General features: G+C 41.9%; 2 protein-coding genes and 1 long non-coding RNA gene across 6 annotated transcripts in view; 2 read left to right on the top strand and 1 right to left on the bottom strand.

Annotated features, from left to right (window-relative positions):
- Positions 1-270: 270 nt before the first annotated feature.
- On the top strand, positions 271-18,793 carry LOC5521463. 2 transcript variants are annotated; one of them, XM_001641325.3, is made up of 16 exons: positions 277-440; positions 1,094-1,181; positions 2,501-2,647; positions 3,319-3,498; positions 5,214-5,334; positions 6,161-6,345; positions 6,903-7,130; positions 7,405-7,689; positions 13,832-13,873; positions 14,359-14,553; positions 14,876-14,990; positions 15,346-15,527; positions 15,931-16,167; positions 16,517-16,594; positions 16,934-17,050; positions 17,750-18,793. In XM_001641325.3, exons 2-16 carry the CDS (start codon positions 1,115-1,117, stop codon positions 17,806-17,808), a joined length of 2,238 nt encoding a protein of 745 aa, XP_001641375.2. In that variant the 5' UTR covers positions 277-440; positions 1,094-1,114; the 3' UTR covers positions 17,809-18,793. The 2 variants fall into 2 exon arrangements, with proteins under 2 accessions (XP_048585077.1, XP_001641375.2); XM_048729120.1 differs by lacking the exons at positions 13,832-13,873; positions 14,359-14,553; positions 14,876-14,990; ... (3 more) ...; positions 16,934-17,050; positions 17,750-18,793 and adding exons at positions 8,369-8,554; positions 8,702-8,825; positions 9,310-9,497; positions 9,941-10,165; positions 11,575-12,718 and having other exon boundaries at positions 271-440.
- The window catches only part of LOC125567972, a 27,933-nt gene continuing 13,538 nt past the window's right edge, over positions 6,482-20,876 (bottom strand). The window contains exon 4 of one of the 3 annotated variants that reach the window (XR_007311956.1): positions 6,482-6,767. This is a non-coding gene — a long non-coding RNA (uncharacterized LOC125567972). Of the gene's footprint in view, positions 6,768-12,658; positions 16,241-20,027; positions 20,278-20,876 lie in introns of those variants that run through there. The other 2 variants (XR_007311957.1, XR_007311953.1) reach the window with 2 other exon arrangements.
- Positions 19,497-20,876, top strand: part of LOC125567970 — an 8,443-nt gene continuing 7,063 nt past the window's right edge. The window contains exon 1 of the mRNA XM_048729127.1: positions 19,497-19,635. Within this exon, the coding sequence (XP_048585084.1) occupies positions 19,570-19,635 (66 nt within the window). The 5' untranslated portion in view covers positions 19,497-19,569. The remainder of the gene's footprint in view (positions 19,636-20,876) is intronic.

The raw sequence follows: 20,876 nt of genomic DNA, 5'->3' as shown, positions 1-20,876 counted from the left end.
ACACGTTTTGTTTATTGGCTCATAATATATTTTTAATATATTGGCTCATAAACCAAAATTTATGTTATATCCAGAACATGCCTTAAATGTTCCTTTCCCAAAAAGATTGATTCGAACCCCATGACTGCGTAACAAGAGTCATGTAACAAAGCAGCAAGTAGAAACTCCATAATGTGTCACTTACTCTCATCCATAAATTATTATGTCTCGTGGTTGGTTGAGCTTGCCAGCAACAAGTACCAGTTTCTGACAACTTTTGCGCCAATCACAGCAGTCCAATAGAACTTGGCCTCTGATCGCTAGAAACTCGTCATTTGGGAGAGTGGTAACACTGGGATTCTAACTAGAGAAAGGAACTCTACCCCTAAGAGTCCACTTTCTCCCTTCCCTCAGTCTTTGGCTCGATCGTGAGTTTATTTTCAAGGGAATCTTATTGAAAGGTAAGCGTTATTTCTCTTATTGGTGGTTAGTGTGTGTTGGTTGAAACTCGACAGGTACCGCCGTTTTTTTCGACATTAGATTATTTACAAATAGTCCAGAAGCTCCACATTTAATTTAGTAAAAAAATACTAGATTAACCTTTTTAAGTGTATTACCTGACAGTATATGTTAATCTGAGAAAATGATGGTGTTTATTTGTTCTGTAAATGTAAACTATTTGAATGTCCATCGTCGACGATCTTTTATCATCGATCACAATTCATTGGTGTAGCGAAGATCTCACATGTAATAGAGGAGAGTAGATTTAACAAAAAGGAGTGCTTTTTGTCCTACCATAAATCACGTAAAACCTTCTTATCAAAAGTTTGCAGTTGAGGATTACTGTTTATCTGAATTATCCGAATTTTCATCAATGTCAAGCAAGTGCGTGCCCGATATGCGTGACTGTCACGTGACAGGGCGGGGTGATTACGTGACATAACCGTTACATAACATGTAAATTTGTAACGATTCACCTTCTTCATTCTGCTCTGAAGACGTTTTTGGTGTATTGTATTCATTTTTCTGGTTAAAACACGACAATTTGGGCTTTTTGTATATATTCGTTACATAACTGGATAACCTTAAAAGTGTCGCGTACTTTATATTGCAGGAATTCCTCCGAGAGCCGACCATGGCCTGTCCGAATTCTGCCACCCTGGCGGTGATAGCAGCATTTCTAATCTTCAACGCGCATGCTCGTAAGTGCTCCATGTATTTGATATCTAGTTACAAGATCTTTTAAAGAAAATAGAGAGTGGATGATAGAAATAAGCTGACAATTAAGTTGATAATAATGATAGTAACAAGTGTTAATTGATTGGATTACGGGAAATTACGCAACATAAAAGATTTAATTTGAAAATTTTTGTTAAAACAATATTACAAGTACTACACAGAAGTAAAGTTGCGAGCCTGTCAGTTCTTGCTACGGATGGTTTTGTTGTGCAGAATGATCTTAAGTTTTAACTAGGGACTGGTTGGATTGATCTGGCTTGCATAAGCTTGCTTACTGCGCTCTCCTTTTGAGGTTAGGTATGCCTTCACTCTAATTGAAGAACCCCATTCTATTTTATCTGGCTACGATAGTACGCGCGCTTTAATTGGCTGTTGAGCGGGCTGGAATCCTACGATATTGCCCGTGGGCGGTTTTGGATATTTTTTTCGCAGCAGGCTTTGTTTACATAGCCGAGCGAGTTTACAAATTTCGGCAAAAAAAAAAAAAAAGAAAAGAAACAGTTCTTAGAAGTCGAGAACGGGTTACGACGATTTTATTATCATGAGAAGTTTGTGTAAAAGAAAATTTTGACAAGAAAAAACAATCCGACGAGCCGGCGGGCCCCACCGATAGCCATTAGAAATACACGAACAAACAAGCAAAAGAATAAATAACAAGGGATGCAAATACCCAAAAAAGTTTTTTTTGAAATTGATAGATACTAATCGATATTCGTGCGAAAGCGAAAGTTGAATTTGTTTTCTCGACATTTTAAAAGCCATACATTATCAACCTCGCTTGCTCGGTCGGTACGAAGAAATATCAGACCTTGGTCTTTTTTGCAAGTCCCTCGGCCTGCGGCCTTGGGCCGTACATTCAAGACCTCGGCCTGATATTTCTCCGTACAGAATTCGCGCTCGGTTAAAAGGGCAGGCGCACCATCAGCGGTATTTTTCAAGAATGCTACCGTCACCAATCCAGCACAGAGAAAAACTACTTAAAACTATCTAAAAGTTTGATTGTTTTCTTGTGAGTAAATTCGGCGCGATGCAAACGGATTTCACATCATCACTCTTTCAGCCGTCTATTTCGATCTCAAGAAATAACGATTCTACGGTGTATTTTCACTTTGAAACGAACTTGCGACTGCCCCTTTAATAAGTAGTTAATCCCCTTCATGGGCTCTGGGTTCATTGCCACTGAATAAGATCAATAAACCATAAGCTAAAAAACCCTACTATAATTGTTCATTCATTCATTCATTCATTCTCCTTAATTCGTTCATTCATTCTTGCCTTTCAGAGGAGCTAAACGCGGTAATTGAGATTCCCCAACAGACCCATGAACCAGCGGCAAGCCAGACAACACACAATCATACAGAGGCCATGACAATACACAGTCATGCAGAGGCCATGATGAAGTTAGACATGAACGATCCAGTGATTCAGGGTGAGTCGAACATTTTCATGGAAGCAGGTGGCCTTTATTTACTTCGATATTTCTAAGTCTCATTTTATTTGTAATATTACTATACAAATCCACCACGAAAATAATTTTTAAAAGATAAAAAAATTGCACTTTTAAGCTTCATAAATCAAAGCCTTAATAGCTCAAATGCTATTCCATAGCCTGCAAAGTGTTGTCCAATAAAAAAGCAAAATGCAGACCTGTAGCGGGCCTCAATATTAAGGGGGGGAGGGCACGATACTGATTAATGAGAAAACATTGAGCCCCACCCCTTGTTACGACCCTAATATAATTTGCTTAATGGTTCAATTGTCATAAGTTGTGCATTGTCTGAAAATGAAAACAAAAAGTCTTTATATTAGTAAAGTGAACATTAAAAGCATACATATCAGTGGGGGAGGGGGCAGTGACCGGAACCGGTCTCATTTCCCCGTCCCCTCCCCTCATTGGGAACGGCGAGAAAGATCAAGACCTATTTGGGGGCGATTGTAAGCTAACATGTGTCTGGTAGTTGCTTTTGGTGAGATGAATATAGGTCAAGACCTATTTGGGGGCGATTGTAAGCTAACATGTGTTTGGCAGGTGCTTTTGGCGAGATGAATATAGGTCAAGACCTGTTTGGGGACGATTGTAAACTAACGTGTGTTTGGTAGGTGCTTTTGGTGAGATGAATATAGGTCAAGACCTATTTGAGGGCGACATCAAGTTAACGCCCAGCCAGCGAGACTGGATCACCAAATCCCAGCGAGATAGCCAGACAAGAGCATTAGTCAAGTCCGAGCACAGGCTTTGGGATAACAAAGTGGTGCCGTACGTCATTTCAGATGATCTGAGTAAGTACGAATCAGCTCTTCGTGTTATCTAAACCACGGGCTATAGGATAATCTGACTCCGAAGTGTCGGCGCCGAGGTATAAGTTCAAAGAGAAGGTGAGCTGTCCATCAATCATGTCTCATACCAACATCACAACATTGGCCGTAACTAGGCAGGTTTTGAACAATGGAATCGAGCGTTGTTTCACTCCCTTCTTATTTTATATAGAACCTAAATACGAAGTTAGGTTCGGAGAGGGCTCGGGCTTGTCACGAACACTAAAAAGGCATAGTACCTATAGTACCGTTGTTCGAGACTTGAAAACAACGATCGCTAGGGTTTTTAGACAAGAGAAATAGAAATATACCAAGAGGCTTTGCTAACTCAGAAGGCAGGAGACATTTTGGATTATAAGGTTAGAAATATTTTATTCGCTGAGTTCAACATTCAACATAAATTGGCCCAAATTGGGAATTTATTTTGTTTATTTTATAAAGAAATCGCTGACAAAGTAACTAATTCCCGTGGTGAAACACTGCTAAGTAAGCCTTAAACTCGATAAATCTCATTTGGATGTGAAAGAAGATACTAAAGGTTTAAATAAGGTGCCTGAATCTTTGTCGAAAGTAAAAGGAAAAGATTTCAACCGGGAAAAGTCTGTTATCATTTATCAAAAACACTAGCAATTGGGCGCGTTGGTTGAATGCACGTTTGCCGTAAAATAAATTTCAAATAAGTTAATGTGTCATTAATTTTTGAATATTCATATTATACAGAATTTGCCTCTGTATTTAGTATGCCAAGTTTAAATCTGATTTGATCTAACAAAGAAAATACAGGGAACAGAACAGGCATACTCAGTTGTACTAATTGTTTTGACAATCTCTACGGCAAACAGAACGAACGAAAGTTTTCTGTCGATATAAAACATTTGTATTTACCTCAAACACACTTCTCCATGCCAGATTCAATCCAACCAAATTTTTCCGGGGGGGGGGGGGGGGGGGGGGGGGTTCTCTGTTAAAATCTGACCACCCCCGAAAGAACAAAGAGGGATTTTTTTATGACTTTGCAGAATCTCCACGGGACTTTTAATGTCGGATTTGGCCACATACCAGAGTGATCTAGATTATGCTTTATAGTTTTCTATAAATAACACGTCTATTGAGAACCGAATTTGGACCCTCCCCCCCCCCCTAGGTACAGGCCTGTTAACCTATATTACTTCCTCGACAAAGCTTTGTTGTGGCATGTTCGCCGAATGCAAGAAATAGAGAATTATTTTTCTGTGCGCGCGCGTTCCCACTTTGGCGCCATTCAATTTTCGAACAATCAGGGAGCGAGGCACCGACACGGGAAATTCACAGGAATCTTATCGTAACCATGGGAACTTTATCTTATAGCTATACCACTTTCCTATGACTATTGGGCCCCGCAGGGGCTCCGCTATAAAATTTGTTTTGAATTTTACAGTTTTATGACATAACAGTGGTACCTTGTTTTATGAAATTTTCGAGTCCTGAAAAAAATAAAGTGACGTGAAAAACAGTATCATTTCAGGCGATGAACGAGATGTCGTTAAGGACGCCGGTGAATGCAAGAGACGATGGGGGACTCTGAGAGATCGATAAATGACGCAACTATGTATTTCATTTCGCAGAATAACGTCATTTATAAATGTAAAAAAAGTAATATCGAAATATTGTGAATTCTTAATCTATTTTGAATTGTGCAGGGGATGAAAGCAAGGACTTCGTTGAATCAGCCATAGAAGAGTGGAAAAATCATACCTGCATCAATTTGAGGGAGAAGGAGGAAGGAGATTCCGACTACATCGAGTTTGTGTACGAGGGAGGGTGAGTAGGTGGCCTCTATACTCAGTGCCGTCGCAGGCCTCGAAATATTGGGGGGGAGAGACTATACAGAAACATAGAGAAAATATTTGGGGGGCACAGCCACACCCTTTAGTTTGAGAGACACTGAGACAACAAATGTTAGGTCGTTTGTCGAAAATCCAGTAGGGGGCAGTCAAACCATTTAAAAAATGAAATTACATGCTAACGAACAAAGCGAGGAGAGGTTTCCCATTCATATTTTGATGTATAAAAGACGAACTGGTCATCCAACCAAATTTTGGGCCCCCGATACCTACCGGTTTCACCGTCTATAACGACTATGCACATGTAATCCCCTTTCTACCCCTCCCCCTCCCCCGATACCTCCGGTTTCACCGTCTATAAAGACTATGCACATGTAATCCTTTTCACCCCTCCCCCTCCCCTGATACCTTCGGTTTCACCGTCTATAAAGACTATGCACATGTAATCCTTTTCACCCCTCCCCCTCTCCCGATATCTTTTCACCGTCTATAAAGACTATGTACATGTAATCCTTTTCACCCCCCCCCCCTCCCCCGATACCTTCGGTTTCACCATCTATAAAGACAATGTACATGTAATTCTTTTCACCCCCCCCCCCTCCCTCCCCCGATACCTTCGGTTTCACCGTCTATAAAGACTATGTATATGTAATCCTTTTCACCCCCCCCCCTCCCTCCCCCGATACCTTCGGTTTCACCGTCTATAAAGACTATGTATATGTAATCCTTCCCCCCCCTCCCCCGATACCTTCGGTTCTACCGTCTATAAAGACTATGTATGTATTACCTTTTTTTATTTCCAGGTGTTCCTCGTACGTTGGTAAGATCGGGGGGAAGCAGACCATCTCCGTCGGTAGCGACTCAGGCACAACCTGTCGTCATGGTAACATTGTACACGAGATAGCTCACTCTCTCGGGTACTTCCACGAACACAGCCGGCCTGATAGAGATGACTATATCCAGGTGAAATGGAGTAACATCATGCCAGGTAACATATCCTCTACTTTGTATAAGATTGGGCGCTATTTCTCTACTTTGTATAAGATTGAGCGCTAGGGAAAGGCGAGGCGAGTTCGCGCAAGAAACCCCCCTCCCACCCCCACCCCCCTCCCTTGGGCGTAGCTTACTATTCAAATGGAAGCCTATGTGGCGCTGTGAGCAGAGCGTCGCTCTGTAGAGGCCTGTGCCTCTCATCACATGGTTCCTGGTTCGATTTCCGGTTCCGGTTGAGTTAGTTGGTATCTCCTTTGCTCCGAGGGTTTTTCTCCGGGTTCTTCGGTTTTTCTCACTCCACAAAACCAACAATCTCGATCTTAGCTGCTGTGATCCGTGGTCAGACATGAGTCGCCTTCAACTTCTTCCCTTAACTCGACCACGTCTGAATTTGCGCTCTCGTGATTGAGCATCTAGCTGCGATAAGATTGATAAGCTACTGCAATTTATTTATTTTAATTAAATTTCGTCAGAACTTACAAATATTTATTTTAAGTTATACCTTCCGCGATCCTGCCTACGTGTGTTATAATGTTGGCATTTTGTCTTCAGGGTATCAAAAGAATTTCGTTAAGGAGAATCTACAAACTGTCGACTCCCGAGGTGTGGCATATGACTACGACTCCGTGATGCATTATGGGGCTTACTTCTTCACTAACGGAGACGGGGACGAGCGTCCGAAGACGATCGTTACACTGAACGGAGACCACTCTATTGGACAAAGAGTTGGACTTAGTGAAAAGGACATACAGCAAGCCAGACTACTTTACAGCTGTGACGGTAAGAATCGGGGGATGTGTTTGTTAATGCCTGATGATACTTAAATTTTACAACCGAGCTTTCAAGTTCCTTCTTGTTTTTTTTTTTTTTACGGATCCTTTACCGGTATTTCCTTTCCATATTTGTTCAAAAAGAAGTCCCTCCAATAACTCGTAAATGCTTTGCAAGCATTCACGAGTTAAAAAGGAAAAGCAAAGGAAAAAGGGATATCTTTAGCGTGTTCAGCCCACTATCCTTCCGCCCCTCTGATTTTTTCTTCTTCTTAATTTTGAAGAGGAGGAATCCGATGACCAGATCATGAACGCTAAAGCTACGCTCCGCAACAGAGTAAAGTCCAAGAAAACCCACGCGGCTTCCAAGAAGTCTAACAGCAAATATACGAACCCCCTGATAAGGAAAGCGAAAAAACGTTTTGCTAAGAAAAGCACAAAAGCTGGACATCATCAACTAGCGAAGAAAGCTGCGAGAAAAATGGTGATTACAAAAGAAAAGACGGCGAAATACCAGGGGAACTTTGGATTCAATGAAAATTGGACCAAGGGGCCCATCTCTGATCCCGGTAAGACTATAATAGCTAGCAACGTGTGTTTATGAGTGGGACAAGGTGTCTGTGTTTTTGGATAGGAGGGAGAGGGGAGGGGTGGTACCCAAATAAGATCTAAGCAACTATAAAAATGCACAACCAGTGACATAATCCGGCTCCTAAACCATGCATTAGCTAACAAATTATTATCAAATTCATATTTTTGCGAGTTTCCAAAAATAGCTATACAAAATTATTTTGACTGAATTTTGACTGAAGGTAAAAAAATGGTTAACAAAACCATCAACAATTACCTCGTTGCCAGGGCTAATTAGCTCATCACCGCCATCACCCAGGGCCGTAGCAGGGGGTTGGGCACTGGGTGCATGTGCCCCCCCCCCCAATATTCACAATTATAAGGAAATACCAGTATAAGGACTTGTTGTAGCCCCCCCCCCCCCCATTTCGATGCCTGCTACGGCCCTGTCAACTCACGATAACCATCGTAATCATCATCGTAATCATCATCGTCTATCACTATAATTGCCATCACCATCATCAACATCACCGCACTATCATCGTCGTCATCACTAACTTAATCGTCGTCAACGCCAAGGAGGTTGTCTCTTACAAACAGTCCAGAAACATATTGAGTGAGGAAAACATTTAGGCAAACTGCAATGATTTCTTCTTACTCGCCTCATGCTGGCCTCAGGCGCGCTAGAGATGAATATAGGGAAGCATTTCTTTGAGGGTGACATCAGACTCACCCAAAAGCAACGGGACTTTATCGAGAAGAGTCGACGAAAAGACAAACACACAAACACGCGTGCTATCGTCAGAGGCTACGAGGATCTGTGGCCAGACGGAATTGTGCCCTACACCGTCGATAGTGATTTACGTGAGTATTTCCTTATACTCTTTCAATAGTTTATAACCCTTGGAAGTGATGTGAAACATCACACTTTGATTCAAAATAGAAAACGAAGATTATACCATTGTTTACTAAATATTGCTATTTTTTATTTTTATTTGCACACTCATGAAGGACCCGAAAGTAAAAACTCTATTGAATCTGCCTTACGGGAGTGGAGAGAAAAAGTGCCCTGCCTTACGTTCAGGAAGAAGACCGACTCTGATCAAGACTACGTTAGGTTTACCTATGAGGGGGGGTAAGGTCTTTATCAAATCCATGCTTATCACATAATTCATATAGTTAAACAGTGGACTTGTATCTATTTTCTTATTAACTACCTTTTAGTGAGGGTAAGCTCCCCTCTCTTAGTTTATAGGAAATAACCTTCTCCTACTCCTTTCCTTGTCATGTAGTTTTAGGTCTTTTTACGGCTATGATGTTAATCTTAGGATGACCCTTAGTTTGTTGCAGGGGGTACAAATCCCCCTCCCTCTCCCAGAAAGTGGGTCATTTCTTATTGAAAGGCCACATTGAGGTGACACTTTATAACGTTTTGAAATTGACATCAAAGGTGTCACGCTATCTCGTGCAGATATATCACGCCAAGGCTTCATGCTGTGAAATCTAAATTGCTGCCAAAAGCGGTGTCCCGCTTGGGTGTCGCACTTGGCTCGGAAAGGCTACGTGAGCGTCACACTCACGCCTAATATATTTTCACCAAGTTAAATCTCTCGCCCCAGCTGCTCGTCTAACGTGGGAAGGGTCGGGGGCGAACAGACAATCTCTGTTGGTGACGCTGCGCGTATAGAGTCGTGCAAACACGGAAACATAGTACACGAGATCGCACACGTGGTCGGCTTTTTCCACGAGCACAGCAGACCTGACCGGGACAAGTACATCAAGATATCTTGGGATAACATCATGCCGGGTGAGAGGGAAGGGAGATGGATTTATAGATTTTGATCTTTCCCGAACTTCTCGGGCCCGAAATTCACATGGCTTAAATATTAAGAAAGTTCTCGGGACCTCTTTCTGGCTTCAGCAAAACTTCGAAAATAGCGTTATCATTTGAAATATGAACCAAGAGGAAGTTTAAACTGTTCTAAAACATGAAAGCGGTTCTCAAACAGAGAAAACATGCGAAATTTTGGGCAAAAATGCAAAATAAAGTTTTCGGGCCCGAGAATTCTTGGGTGTTTCGAGAAACGGGCGCAAAAAAAAAACGGGGGTGATTCCATAGAGGCAGAACAAACCCAGTTTGTCAATATCTTGCATGGGGACAAGAGGCGAAGATGAGTGCAATAGAAAACGATCAATAATAATCTAGTACTAGCTTATCTTGGACAAATTCTCATTGTTCATGTGTGGTAGATATGGTGGACAATTTCATTGCCGAGACTCCGGAAGAGGTGGACTCAAGAGGGGTTGGGTACGACTACGAATCCGTCACACATTATGGCGCACACTTCTTCTCAAAAGACAACTTCGCCAAGACGATAGAGACGCCACACGGCGAGGCGATCGGGCAGCGTCACAAGCTCAGTGACTGCGACGCTTTGCAGGCCAAGCTGCTCTACAAATGCAAGGTTCAAAAAGGTACATGTCCCTAGGTAATGTCCCTAGACAAGACAGGATAAAGGTAATGTCCCTAGACAAGACAGGATGAAAGTTAATGTCCCTAGACAAGACAGGATGAAAGGTAATGTCCCTAGACAAGACAGGATGAAAGGTAATGTCCCTAGACAAGACAGGGTGAAAGGTAATGTCCCTAGACAAAACAGGGTGAAAGGTAATGTCCCTAGACAATACAGGGTGAAAGGTAATGTCCCTAGACAAGACAGGATGAAAGGTAATGTCCCTAGACAAGACAGGATAAAGGTATAATGTCCCTAGACAAGACAGGATGAAAGGTAATGTCCCTAGACAAGACAGGATAAAGGTAATGTTTCTAGACAAGACAGGATGAAAGGTAATGTCCCTAGACAAGACAGGATGAAAGGTAATGTCCCTAGACAAGACAGGATAAAGGTAATGTCCCTAGACAAGACAGGATAAAGGTAATGTCCCTAGACAAGACAGGATGAAAGGTAATGTCCCTAGACAAGACAGGATAAAGGTAATGTTTCTAGACAAGACAGGATGAAAGGTAATGTCCCTAGACAAGACAGGATGAAAGGTAATGTCCCTAGACAAGACAGGATAAAGGTAATGTCCCTAGACAAGACAGGATAAAAGGTAATGTCCCTAGACAAGACAGGATGAAAGGTAATGTCCCTAGACAAGACAGGATGAAAGGTAATGTCCCTAGACAATACAGGATGAAAGGTAATGTCCCTAGACAAGACAGGATAAAGGTAATGTCCCTAGACAAGACAGGGTGAAAGGTAATGTCCCTAGACAAGACAGGATAAAAGTAATGTCCCTAGACAAGACAGGATGAAAGATAATGTCCCTAGACAAGACAGGATGAAAGGTAATGTCCCTAGACAAGACAGGATGAAAGGTAATGTCCCTAGACAAGACAGGATGAAAGATAATGTCCCTAGACAAGACAGGATGAAAGGTAATGTCCCTAGACAAGACAGGATGAAAGGTAATGTCCCTAGACAAGACAGGATGAAAGGTAATGTCCCTAGACAAGACAGGATAAAGGTAATGTCCCTAGACAAGACAGGATAAAGGTAATGTCCCTAGACAAGACAGGGTGAAAGGTAACGTCCCTAGACAAGACAGGATAAAGGTAATGTCCCTAGACAAGACAGGATAAAGGTAATGTCCCTAGACAAGACAGGGTGAAAGGTAACGTCCCTAGACAAACAGGATGCAAGGGTAAAGGCATTCTCCCTAAGACAGACAACTTTCTCTACCTATGCACGGACAAAGGTTTTCTGCAGGGAATACGCTATAGTTTTGTGCTCAAACGTTCTCTTCGCCGATAACATAACGAGTGACAAGAAGTGACTATTCTTGAACCTGATAATCATACCTTTTTTCGTGTCCTCTAGGAGAAAATCCTGAATGCAAAATAAGACCAAAGAGACTATACTCTGAAGAGACGTACAAACACTAATGGGACGCCAGGATACCTGTTGGACACCAGGAGTGGCTCCAAGCTCGCACGCTGCGAAAACCAAACGAGCCATTGGAAATACTGCAGAGTTTGAAATGATTACACTGAGCGTTTTTTGATAGATCAACAGAAGAGAGAGGCAGGGAACGGGGGAATTAATGGTGTTCAGAGATGGGTGCTAAATATGACAGCGCTGGAGTCACGCGAAGAATGCGCAGAATTATACGAGAAGTGTAGAAGTCCACTCGTAAGCCCTAACAGGATCGGCTAGATTACCCTCATTGTTCTATTGTATTCTCGTTCTTCGTCTGTGTTACATCAATCCAAACCAATCCAATGCGGTAAAATCTTCCGATAGCTTCTACATGGCCCGATTATACTGCCGCAATACGAAATATTAGTACCAAATTATCCTTTTTTTTACTGAAAAAAACAGCTCTATTATTATATTATTTTTTAATTATTTTTTTCTTTGGGCTGACAAACTCAACTCATTTTGGATAGGAATCGAGCCCTGACAAAAAAAAAGACATGAGAAAGGCATGACTATGACATGACAGTTTTTCATTCTCCCCATGATCTGCTGTTATCATCCCATTTTAAACAAACACACACACAAACAAAAACAAAAAACAATCGTTTCAAATATACAACATGCTTTTTATTGATTTAATATACTGGGTACACATTGCACTGTGTACATTGTACAATTTTTTTCGGGGTCTGAGTGCTTCATATATTTCCCGTACCTCGCCCCACGGAAAGAAATTCAGAGGGGGTCTAAGTGTCTAGCTCAAAAGACAAGAATTGGGAACTGCAACTCCTCTTGATCTATTCCTATTTGTAGCCTTTATCAGTTTCGATAGACTTATTGTCTTATACGAAATGCCCAGCCCTTGCCAGGGGCACATGTCCATAAACAATTCAAAGTTTGAGTGGCGATAGACCTTCGTGACGAAGACATTACTATCACACACTCTATCAACAAATGAACAAATGAAAACATAAAAAAGAGACAATTTGTCGGGTGACCCGTTTCATCTTTTCTAATTTTCACAATAAATTATTCAAGTACTGTTGACGGTCTTGTCTTCCTTTGAGATCCATCTTGCGATACAACTTTCGAGATCCAATTACCCGCGCTACCTCACTTGGAACTTTTCAGCGTTCCTTAGTTTTCCTTAAGTTCAAACGTCGTATTATCCATGAGCCGTATTCAATGCAAATACATGCAAAAGAATCAAGTCGATTGTTTCATCTTCATTTGCATGCATTTGCATTAAATATGGCTCATGGATAATACGACGTTTAAACCTAGCCTTACAGCGGAGAGGATTTACTCGGTCTCGTCGAATTTTTCGCCGTCGCCTTTGAGATTCTTTCCGTCTGAGGATCTCGTCGTCGCCTTTGAGATTCTTTCCGTCTGAGGATCTCGCCGTCGCCTTTGAGATTGTTTCCTAGGATCTCGTCGTCGCCTTTGAGATTCTTTGCGTCTAAGGATCTCGTCGTCGCCTTCGAGATTCTTTTCTTCTGGGATCTTACCGTCCCGACGTCGCCTTTAAGATTTTTTCCGTCTAGGATCTCGCTGTCGCCTTTGGCGCTTTGAGATTCCTGTCTGAGGATCCTTCAATTTCTTCGTGTCTCTTGCTTCGATTCTGCAAACGTTTTCGTCATCATTTCTTACCTTAATGTCGAACATGCATGGTTTAGGAGCCGATCTTTTCTCAAAAACGCATATCTAAAACGGTTCTATAACTAAATCAACATCCTATACAATTGCGCCGGCTTGTATTGTCTAGCTCACGATACAGGAATACCATTGTATAATCGTAATTTATCTACCCGCTGGTAAAACGATTCGACCAATCGCGTCCCAGCTTTGTCATATCACCGTAAAATATCGTTACAGCCCATAAACAGGTGCGGGCACACGGTGTTATGCACACTTCACGGATTTACATGCACGGGGTTGCACACATCACGGAGCTACATGCACGGAATTATACACATCACGAAGCTACATGCACGGGTTTTCACACATCACGGGGACTGTGCGCGTTGCCCTGATTTTCCCACCTGCAGCGTCACAAAAAGCGGATTTACATAGACTCATAGACAAAACATGAAGAGCAACTACAGCTTTTATATACTAATGGTTGCCATTGCTGAGATTCTTGTTTGTTTTAATTTAGGGGAAAAAGCGGAAGGGATCGGGAATCAAGGCGAAGAGTTGGGTGAGTGACATACTAAGGGAAATATGACAATACTGTCACATCAAGATACGTCTTCGGCGAATAGTAGAACGAAGAAAGTATCACAAGGTTGGAAGGGGGATTAAAAAAATGCATGGAAATCGTATGCAATAGTTTACTGGGACAAAACTCCCTAGTATACCCCGCCAATAGTTCTGATAGCAGAGGTAGAAGGAGGTATACAGTACATCATGAGTAGTATTAGAGAAAATTAGAGAAAAACCGGCCCAAATGTTACAATTTGCCAGTAGTTGTGTTCAGTTATACTGACGGCCAGGAGGAATAATACAAGAAATATACCATGATTCCATGGGTAATATCAAAAGAAGAGCTCAACATAACTGATGTATATAGTTAAACTGGAATAATGATTAAACCTTGTTCCAGTGATGAAGAGGGGAGGGGTGGGGTGGTCATGACGTAGCGCTACATACCATTTGAATAGGCTATCTTCAAATGGGTTGCAGGAGAGGAGAATTTTGGACACAACTATTTCGAGGGCGACATGATCCTGAGTGAAGAGCAACAGAAATACTTGGAAGGATTGAAGGAAGGTGGAAAACCACAGAACACTCAAATGGGCTCCAAGCGCGCCTTGATCAAGGACGAGAAATTCCTTTGGCCAAAGAGAACTGTGAACTACTACTTCGACGATAGCGTTGGTGAGTTCAGCAAGCCTTTGCCTGGAAGGCGTGACACTCTCACTTTAAAAATCTTCACGCCGCTCGCACCGCGAGAGAAAAAGTAGCGTGCCCTGTCGGTAGGAGATAATATAAGCTTTCTTTTTCCAAAAGGTGTACCTATGCCAGACCGGTTTAGTTGACGTCCCTGAAGAGAATATTTCCGGAATGCCCCTTAAAATAAGCTATCGAGGGAGGCCAACAAATGAAGGACCATCAACTGGTGGGATGACCTTACATGTTATGATGCTAGTAATCTCTACTTTCTTGTCCATACGTCTGATTCTTATCTCTTATGTGCCAGACGAGATCGGACGGAAAAACACCCGTGAGGCCATTGATCATTGGCAGGACAAAACGTGTCTGAAGTTCCAAGAGACAAAAGACAAGGACCATATCAAATTCGTATTTGAAGGGGGGTAGGTGGTATATCAAATTCCTATTTGAAGGGGATAAGTGGTATATCAAATTCGTATTTAAAGGGAAGGAGGTGGTATATCAATTCCTATTTGAAATGTTCTCATCCGGTGAAGAGTAGAGGTGAGGAATACGGGAGATAACTAGTTTTGTGTTTGTTTCCAAGGTGCGCATCCCGTGTGGGTAGGGGTGGGGTGTATGGGAGATAACTAGTTTTACGTAATGGTGTGCATCCCGTGTGGGTAGGGGTGAGGTATACGGGAGATAACTAGTTTTGTGTTTGTCTCCAAGGTGTGCATCCCGTGTAGGTAGGGGTGAGGTATACGGGCGATAACTAGTTTTGTGTTTGTTTCCAAGGTGTGCATCCCGAGTGGGTAGGGGTGGGGGTGAACAGAAGTTGACTATCGGGGACCCCGCGCTGCGGTGTAAAACAGGGAACATCATCCACGAGCTTGGCCATGCTGTCGGCTTTTTCCACGAGCACAGCAGGCCCGATAGGGACGAGTTTGTGCACGTTGTACAAAAGAACATTGTTCCAGGTAAGATTTCAAGCGTAATAATTAATAACTATAAAAGAATAAAAGGTCATGTCAACGAGAATCGGACTAGATAGCCCTGCAAGTGGATCTGAACATGAATCCCAATAGCCAGTGAAAATCTTAAGCTAAAATACATACTGATAAAAATAGGGACCAGATACATGATTTCTACGTTCACGGGGAATAAGCTGTCTAGGACTGTCTTTGAAGTACAACAGTTAACATAAAAAAAAATAACACCCGAAAATTATATTCTTCCTCCCAAACAATATTTCCATGTTCTTTGTATGCGCTTTGTTGAGGTACTCCATCATGGCGTATTACCCTCTAGGTAGCAACTGGAGCTTAAAGGAGACCTGAGTCTCTATGTATGTTTGTTTATTTTAGTTGTTTTTATCTCCAGGGTACGAGCGCAACTTCTACAAGTTCTCTACAAAATTCATCGACTCTCGTAACGTGCCTTACGACTACGGATCCATCATGCAGTACGGGCGCGCGTTCTTCTCCAAGATGTCACTCCTGCTTCCAACACTGGAGACAACCAAGCAGAACGATGAAGGAGAAGCGCCTGAGATCGGGCAGAGAGTGGGACTCAGCGAATTAGACATACTTCAAGCCAACCTTCTCTATAACTGCGACGGTAAGTTGGTGTCTATCAATGGAGCCCAAGTTAGCTAACACCAGGTTGGGCTCACGGGGCAAGCACTCTCGTCCTAGATCGCGAAACAAGGGTTTTTACGTGTCGTAGTTTGGAACACAAATAGAGCCTAGTGTGGCCGAATTTAGACGCCGTTCTTTTAATGTGCCGTTCCAATGCAAATGAAGTTGAAACGATCGTTCATTTGTACATGGAGAGAGCGGCGTCTAAGCTTTGCCTTAAATGCATCAGATAGATCGCATTTTTCAAGTGCTACCAATTCCATTGTTGTTTCATTCATGTTGAGGTACTCGCTATCGTCATAACTAGCATTCGCTGTGGATTTTTTCAGGGAAGAAGAGGTTGACGGATGACGAGCGCGAGGAGATACAATCGGATATGGAAGACCAACTTGTTCCTATGGATACCAGTAAGTATTCTTTACCGCTCAGTGCTGTTAACCCATCCAACACAGGTGCTTAATACCAATAAATCCGGTTCGTTATTGTCAGAGATACCTCTCCACAGCGGTGAATCTGGAGGGTTAACAAGTGTATAGGAGCTGAAATCTCACACTGCATAACTAGTGCAAGGTATATAGTATACCCTCCATAAAGTGAACACAATCGACTCTACTATTACTAACGTCACATGGCTCACACTGTATGACTAGGGCAGGTGTTTTGTCAACACCCTCAACCCCGTTTTCATCAGGAGCTCCTGGACCTGCCTTTCTATAACACCCAAATTATTGTTTTTCTCTTTTTAGTTCCATGCTCTGACTCTTATGATCAGAAATCGTGCCTTAGCATAAAGAACCTAGGATACTGCACCAAGTACCCTCGTACCATGAGGTCGGCATGCGGCTACACTTGCAATATGTGCAGTAAGTATGAGGAACACTTCGATAACTTGACCACCAAGTCAATTAAATAGACCGGTCACCATGAGGTCAGCATGCGGCTACACTTGCAATATGTGCAGTAAGTATGCGGAACACCTCGATAACTAGACCACCAAGTCCCTAAATAGACCGGTCACCTTGAGATCAGCATGCGGCTACACTTGCAATATGAGCAGTAAGTATGAGGTCGGCACTCACTAGATAGACCAGTCAGCATGAGGTCGGCATGCAGCTATAGTTGCAATATGTGTAAGAACAATGGTAGCACCTCACTAAATAGACAGTAGCCTGCGTAGTGGCGGTTTGTTTGTGTTTTATGAAGCGCGAATCTAGGGCTGTGGAATTTAGGTCGCGCGAAGTCTGGTACTAGGATTTATGGTCTCTCTCTAGTGGGCGCAAAAAAAAAAAGTAACGCAACGAAAAAAATAGAACCCATGAAACAAACGCCACTTCGCAGGCTAAATAGAACGGTAATTGCATTTTTAATATGTTCAGTAGGCAAGTAACCTCGTAGGATATTTATTACCATTACTTTTTCCGTTTTAAAATTTCATTTCTTCAAACAAAATATCTGAACCAGTAAAAACATACACTAAAAGCTAAAAACAAACAAGTACACTCTTTCCATGGCTGACCCACCAGTAGATGCTGATATTCGTTGATTAATATTATTCCTTGTAGGTATTCAGGGGAAGAGTGCTATCTCCAGGCTGAAGAAACAGCTCAAGACAAAACACTGAAATCCCTTTCACGCACCTATGGCTGCACGTAGCGCCATTACTATGTCAAAACCCTTTCATTAAAGCCGCATTGTCATCAGTTTACTTCCGGTCGATTACGTAACAATCTCCGATGATTTTTAACGGAAAACGCGAAAAATATTTCAAAATATTGAAAGCAGTGTGTTTATTGAAAGTTTCTTTGAGGATGTGATTGATAATTTAGAGCGGATGGCCTGTTTAATATCTCGGATTTTAATAGATTCTTTTGTCTTTTAACGGTTGAGGTTTCCGTCGGACCTCCGGAAGTAACCTGGTAACAATGCGGCTTTAAGTACAAGATCTCACTATGAGGGGCTGCGCGTTCCTTCGGCGCTTGGTGCTCTTATATTATCTTAAACCGATCAATATATAATCCGTCTCGCTGCAGCAGACGCGGTTGTATGCCTTGGTGCTACTTTTATTTACGGCTGCTATCATGGAAATGAATTGTTGTGCAGGCACGACAAAAATGTTCGTACGAAACAATAAGTTAAAGAGCCCTTAACGGCCGTACCTTTGTTATTGCTTTTATTCAAAATTGGAATAGAAATGTGATGAAAATTTTCAAAATTACCTATCCAGTAGAGCCAAAGTTTTATCTATTCTTTATTTATCAGAAAATATCGTAATTATAGAGTCCCCTAACCATGGATGGAAATGTATGCTTTCTCCAAACTTGGTGTTTTTCCAGGTTACCGAAATGGCGGCCGAAAGAGACTCTGTAAACAACCACCTGTACTTCTTACTGTGACGTTGGTTTCAGTTATTTTCTCCCCAGTAAACTATTTCAGATAATATATATATATATATATATATATGAAGCTTGCAAGCAAATAAACTATAATGATACTCTAAAGCCCAAGGGGGAGGGGGTGGGGGGCTTAAATTATTGGTTTTCCCCGAGGAAACCGTGAAAATCAACTATTATTAAGTGTTACTCCGAATAAAAATCTCTATAATAATAGTCAGTTTTAGGAAAATCATTTAAGAATTGAACGCTTAGTGTGATATATTTTCTCCCTGCGTATCTAAGGCTTCGTCTCAGCTCCTTCGTCACAACTCTTATCCAGCTACCAGGCCACTGTTAATCTGATCAGAAACTCGGGAAAGAACGTCTAGGACCAGGCCGACTCGAAAGAGATACTCGTAGCTTTTCCGCAAACGGTATAAGCTTAGGCTTAATTACACCCGATATGTAGATAAAGACGAGGGTCAAGTAGAGCGATTGAGATATATCACATTGACGCCAGTCACAAATGGGACATACATGGGCGTCTATAAAAAGATGCAAGAGCTGAAGACCTTGGCTATGGCTAGAATGAACGGGGGCGGGGCGCTTGAATAATATATTGCCTCTTTCGCACTCGGACCCGAAAAGGAGAAAAAAAGAAAGGGAATTATCGGTGACAAACTTCTGAAAATTGAAACGTGTTGACTTGCAAGCAGTGTTGACTTGGAAGTCAGTAGGGTCTATAAGATGATAAGGGAGTAAACGTTATCACAATATCAAGGGTTACTCGCTAAAGCATGTCTTCTAACAGACGACAATTAACAAGGGGTTAGAGCGATATACCCTAAGGTATCACATATCAGCGACATGGGAGCAAAATCAATATCTGTTACGCAAAAACAGCGTGTTGTCATCGTTAACAACAAAACAACACACACAAAGGCTAGCGCATTCCATTCGACTCCTCTCAAAGCGAGCCTTTGCTTCTGCGTCTGGTTTTTAGGAGTAAGATGCTGAAGAGGTTGTCTGGAAGAAGGGTTGGTGTTACCAGCGGAAAAAATAAGCATAAAAATGAGGTGAGATGTTAGAAAGCTATAAGCTAAGGGAGTTCTCTTGACTTGTACACCGTAACGAACAAACACGGAAAAGCGAAACGTGTACTACTACTGGCAGTGTAATGACCCAACCATCACCAATCAAAGCTGATGATTTAACCCTGAAATAGGGAGATAATTATACTTTGCAGAATACAAGGAATGCAAAATCAGTAAGCACTACTACTAAGGGATATTTATGAAGTCGTTAGGAGGTCTTCATATACATATGCTGTTCTATAACAACATGCTTACTCAATGTTAGGAGGTCTTCATATACAAATGCTGTTCTATAACAACATGCTTACTCTATATTAGGAGGTCTTCATATACAAATGCTGTTCTATAACAACATGCTTACTCTATGTTAGGAGGTCTTCATATACAAATGCTGTTCTATAACAACATGCTTACTCTATGTTAGGAGGTCTTCATCTACAAATGCTGTTCTATAACAACATGCTTACTCTATGTTAGGAGGTCTGCATATAGAAATGCTTACTCTATGAGCCCGCGCTGTCTTTGGTCAAGAACGGCATTTACGTGTCATTAGTGAAGTCTCAAAATGACAAGCCGATGGCATTTATTGCAGTAATTCTACCTTGGAATGAATAGCTTCTCTTTCTAAAAAAGAATCAAAGGAATGTTGTCTGAAGTCAAAATAAATCGCAATAAGATACTGTTCCAGTACATGTTATCGGTTATTTAGTCGTAAAGTGGGTTGTTATCGGACTGCAAGACCCTGGATTAATAGTCGATACCGGTGCTTTCTCAAGGAGGTATCAGGGGGAGGGGAGGGAGGGGTGGTTGTTTATGTTGTTGTGCGGTGGAAAGCAGCAGCCGGGATCTCTATTACGCGAAAATTAAAAACTGTTGCCAATATTAAAGATAAATAAATAACGATGCGCTAAAAAATACGCGTTTTGACATCTCAAGACATTGTTTCTATACCTTATTATCGCTTAAAATGGATGGAATAACTCTATACACAGCAGCCTAACAGCAACAACGAAATCTCCTAGGGGAGGGGGGGGGGGAGAGTGTTACTATTAAGCGTGTGAACATGTGACCAGCAGCAGTATAACAGGTCTCACAAAGGCATCGTGTTTGTTTCCCAAAGAGTCTGTACACATGCAAATCATTTGAACCTGTTTATGCAAAACATCGCCAAAATAGACCGGCACATGGTCAGAGCTCATAAATAACCCTAGCAGCCGCGGAAA

This window comes from Nematostella vectensis, chromosome 6 (genome assembly GCF_932526225.1).
Source record: "Nematostella vectensis chromosome 6, jaNemVect1.1, whole genome shotgun sequence".
NCBI lineage: Eukaryota > Metazoa > Cnidaria > Anthozoa > Actiniaria > Edwardsiidae > Nematostella > Nematostella vectensis.
The sequence above is the reverse complement of the archived record's forward strand: the minus strand, read 5'-3'. Positions and strand labels throughout refer to the sequence as shown.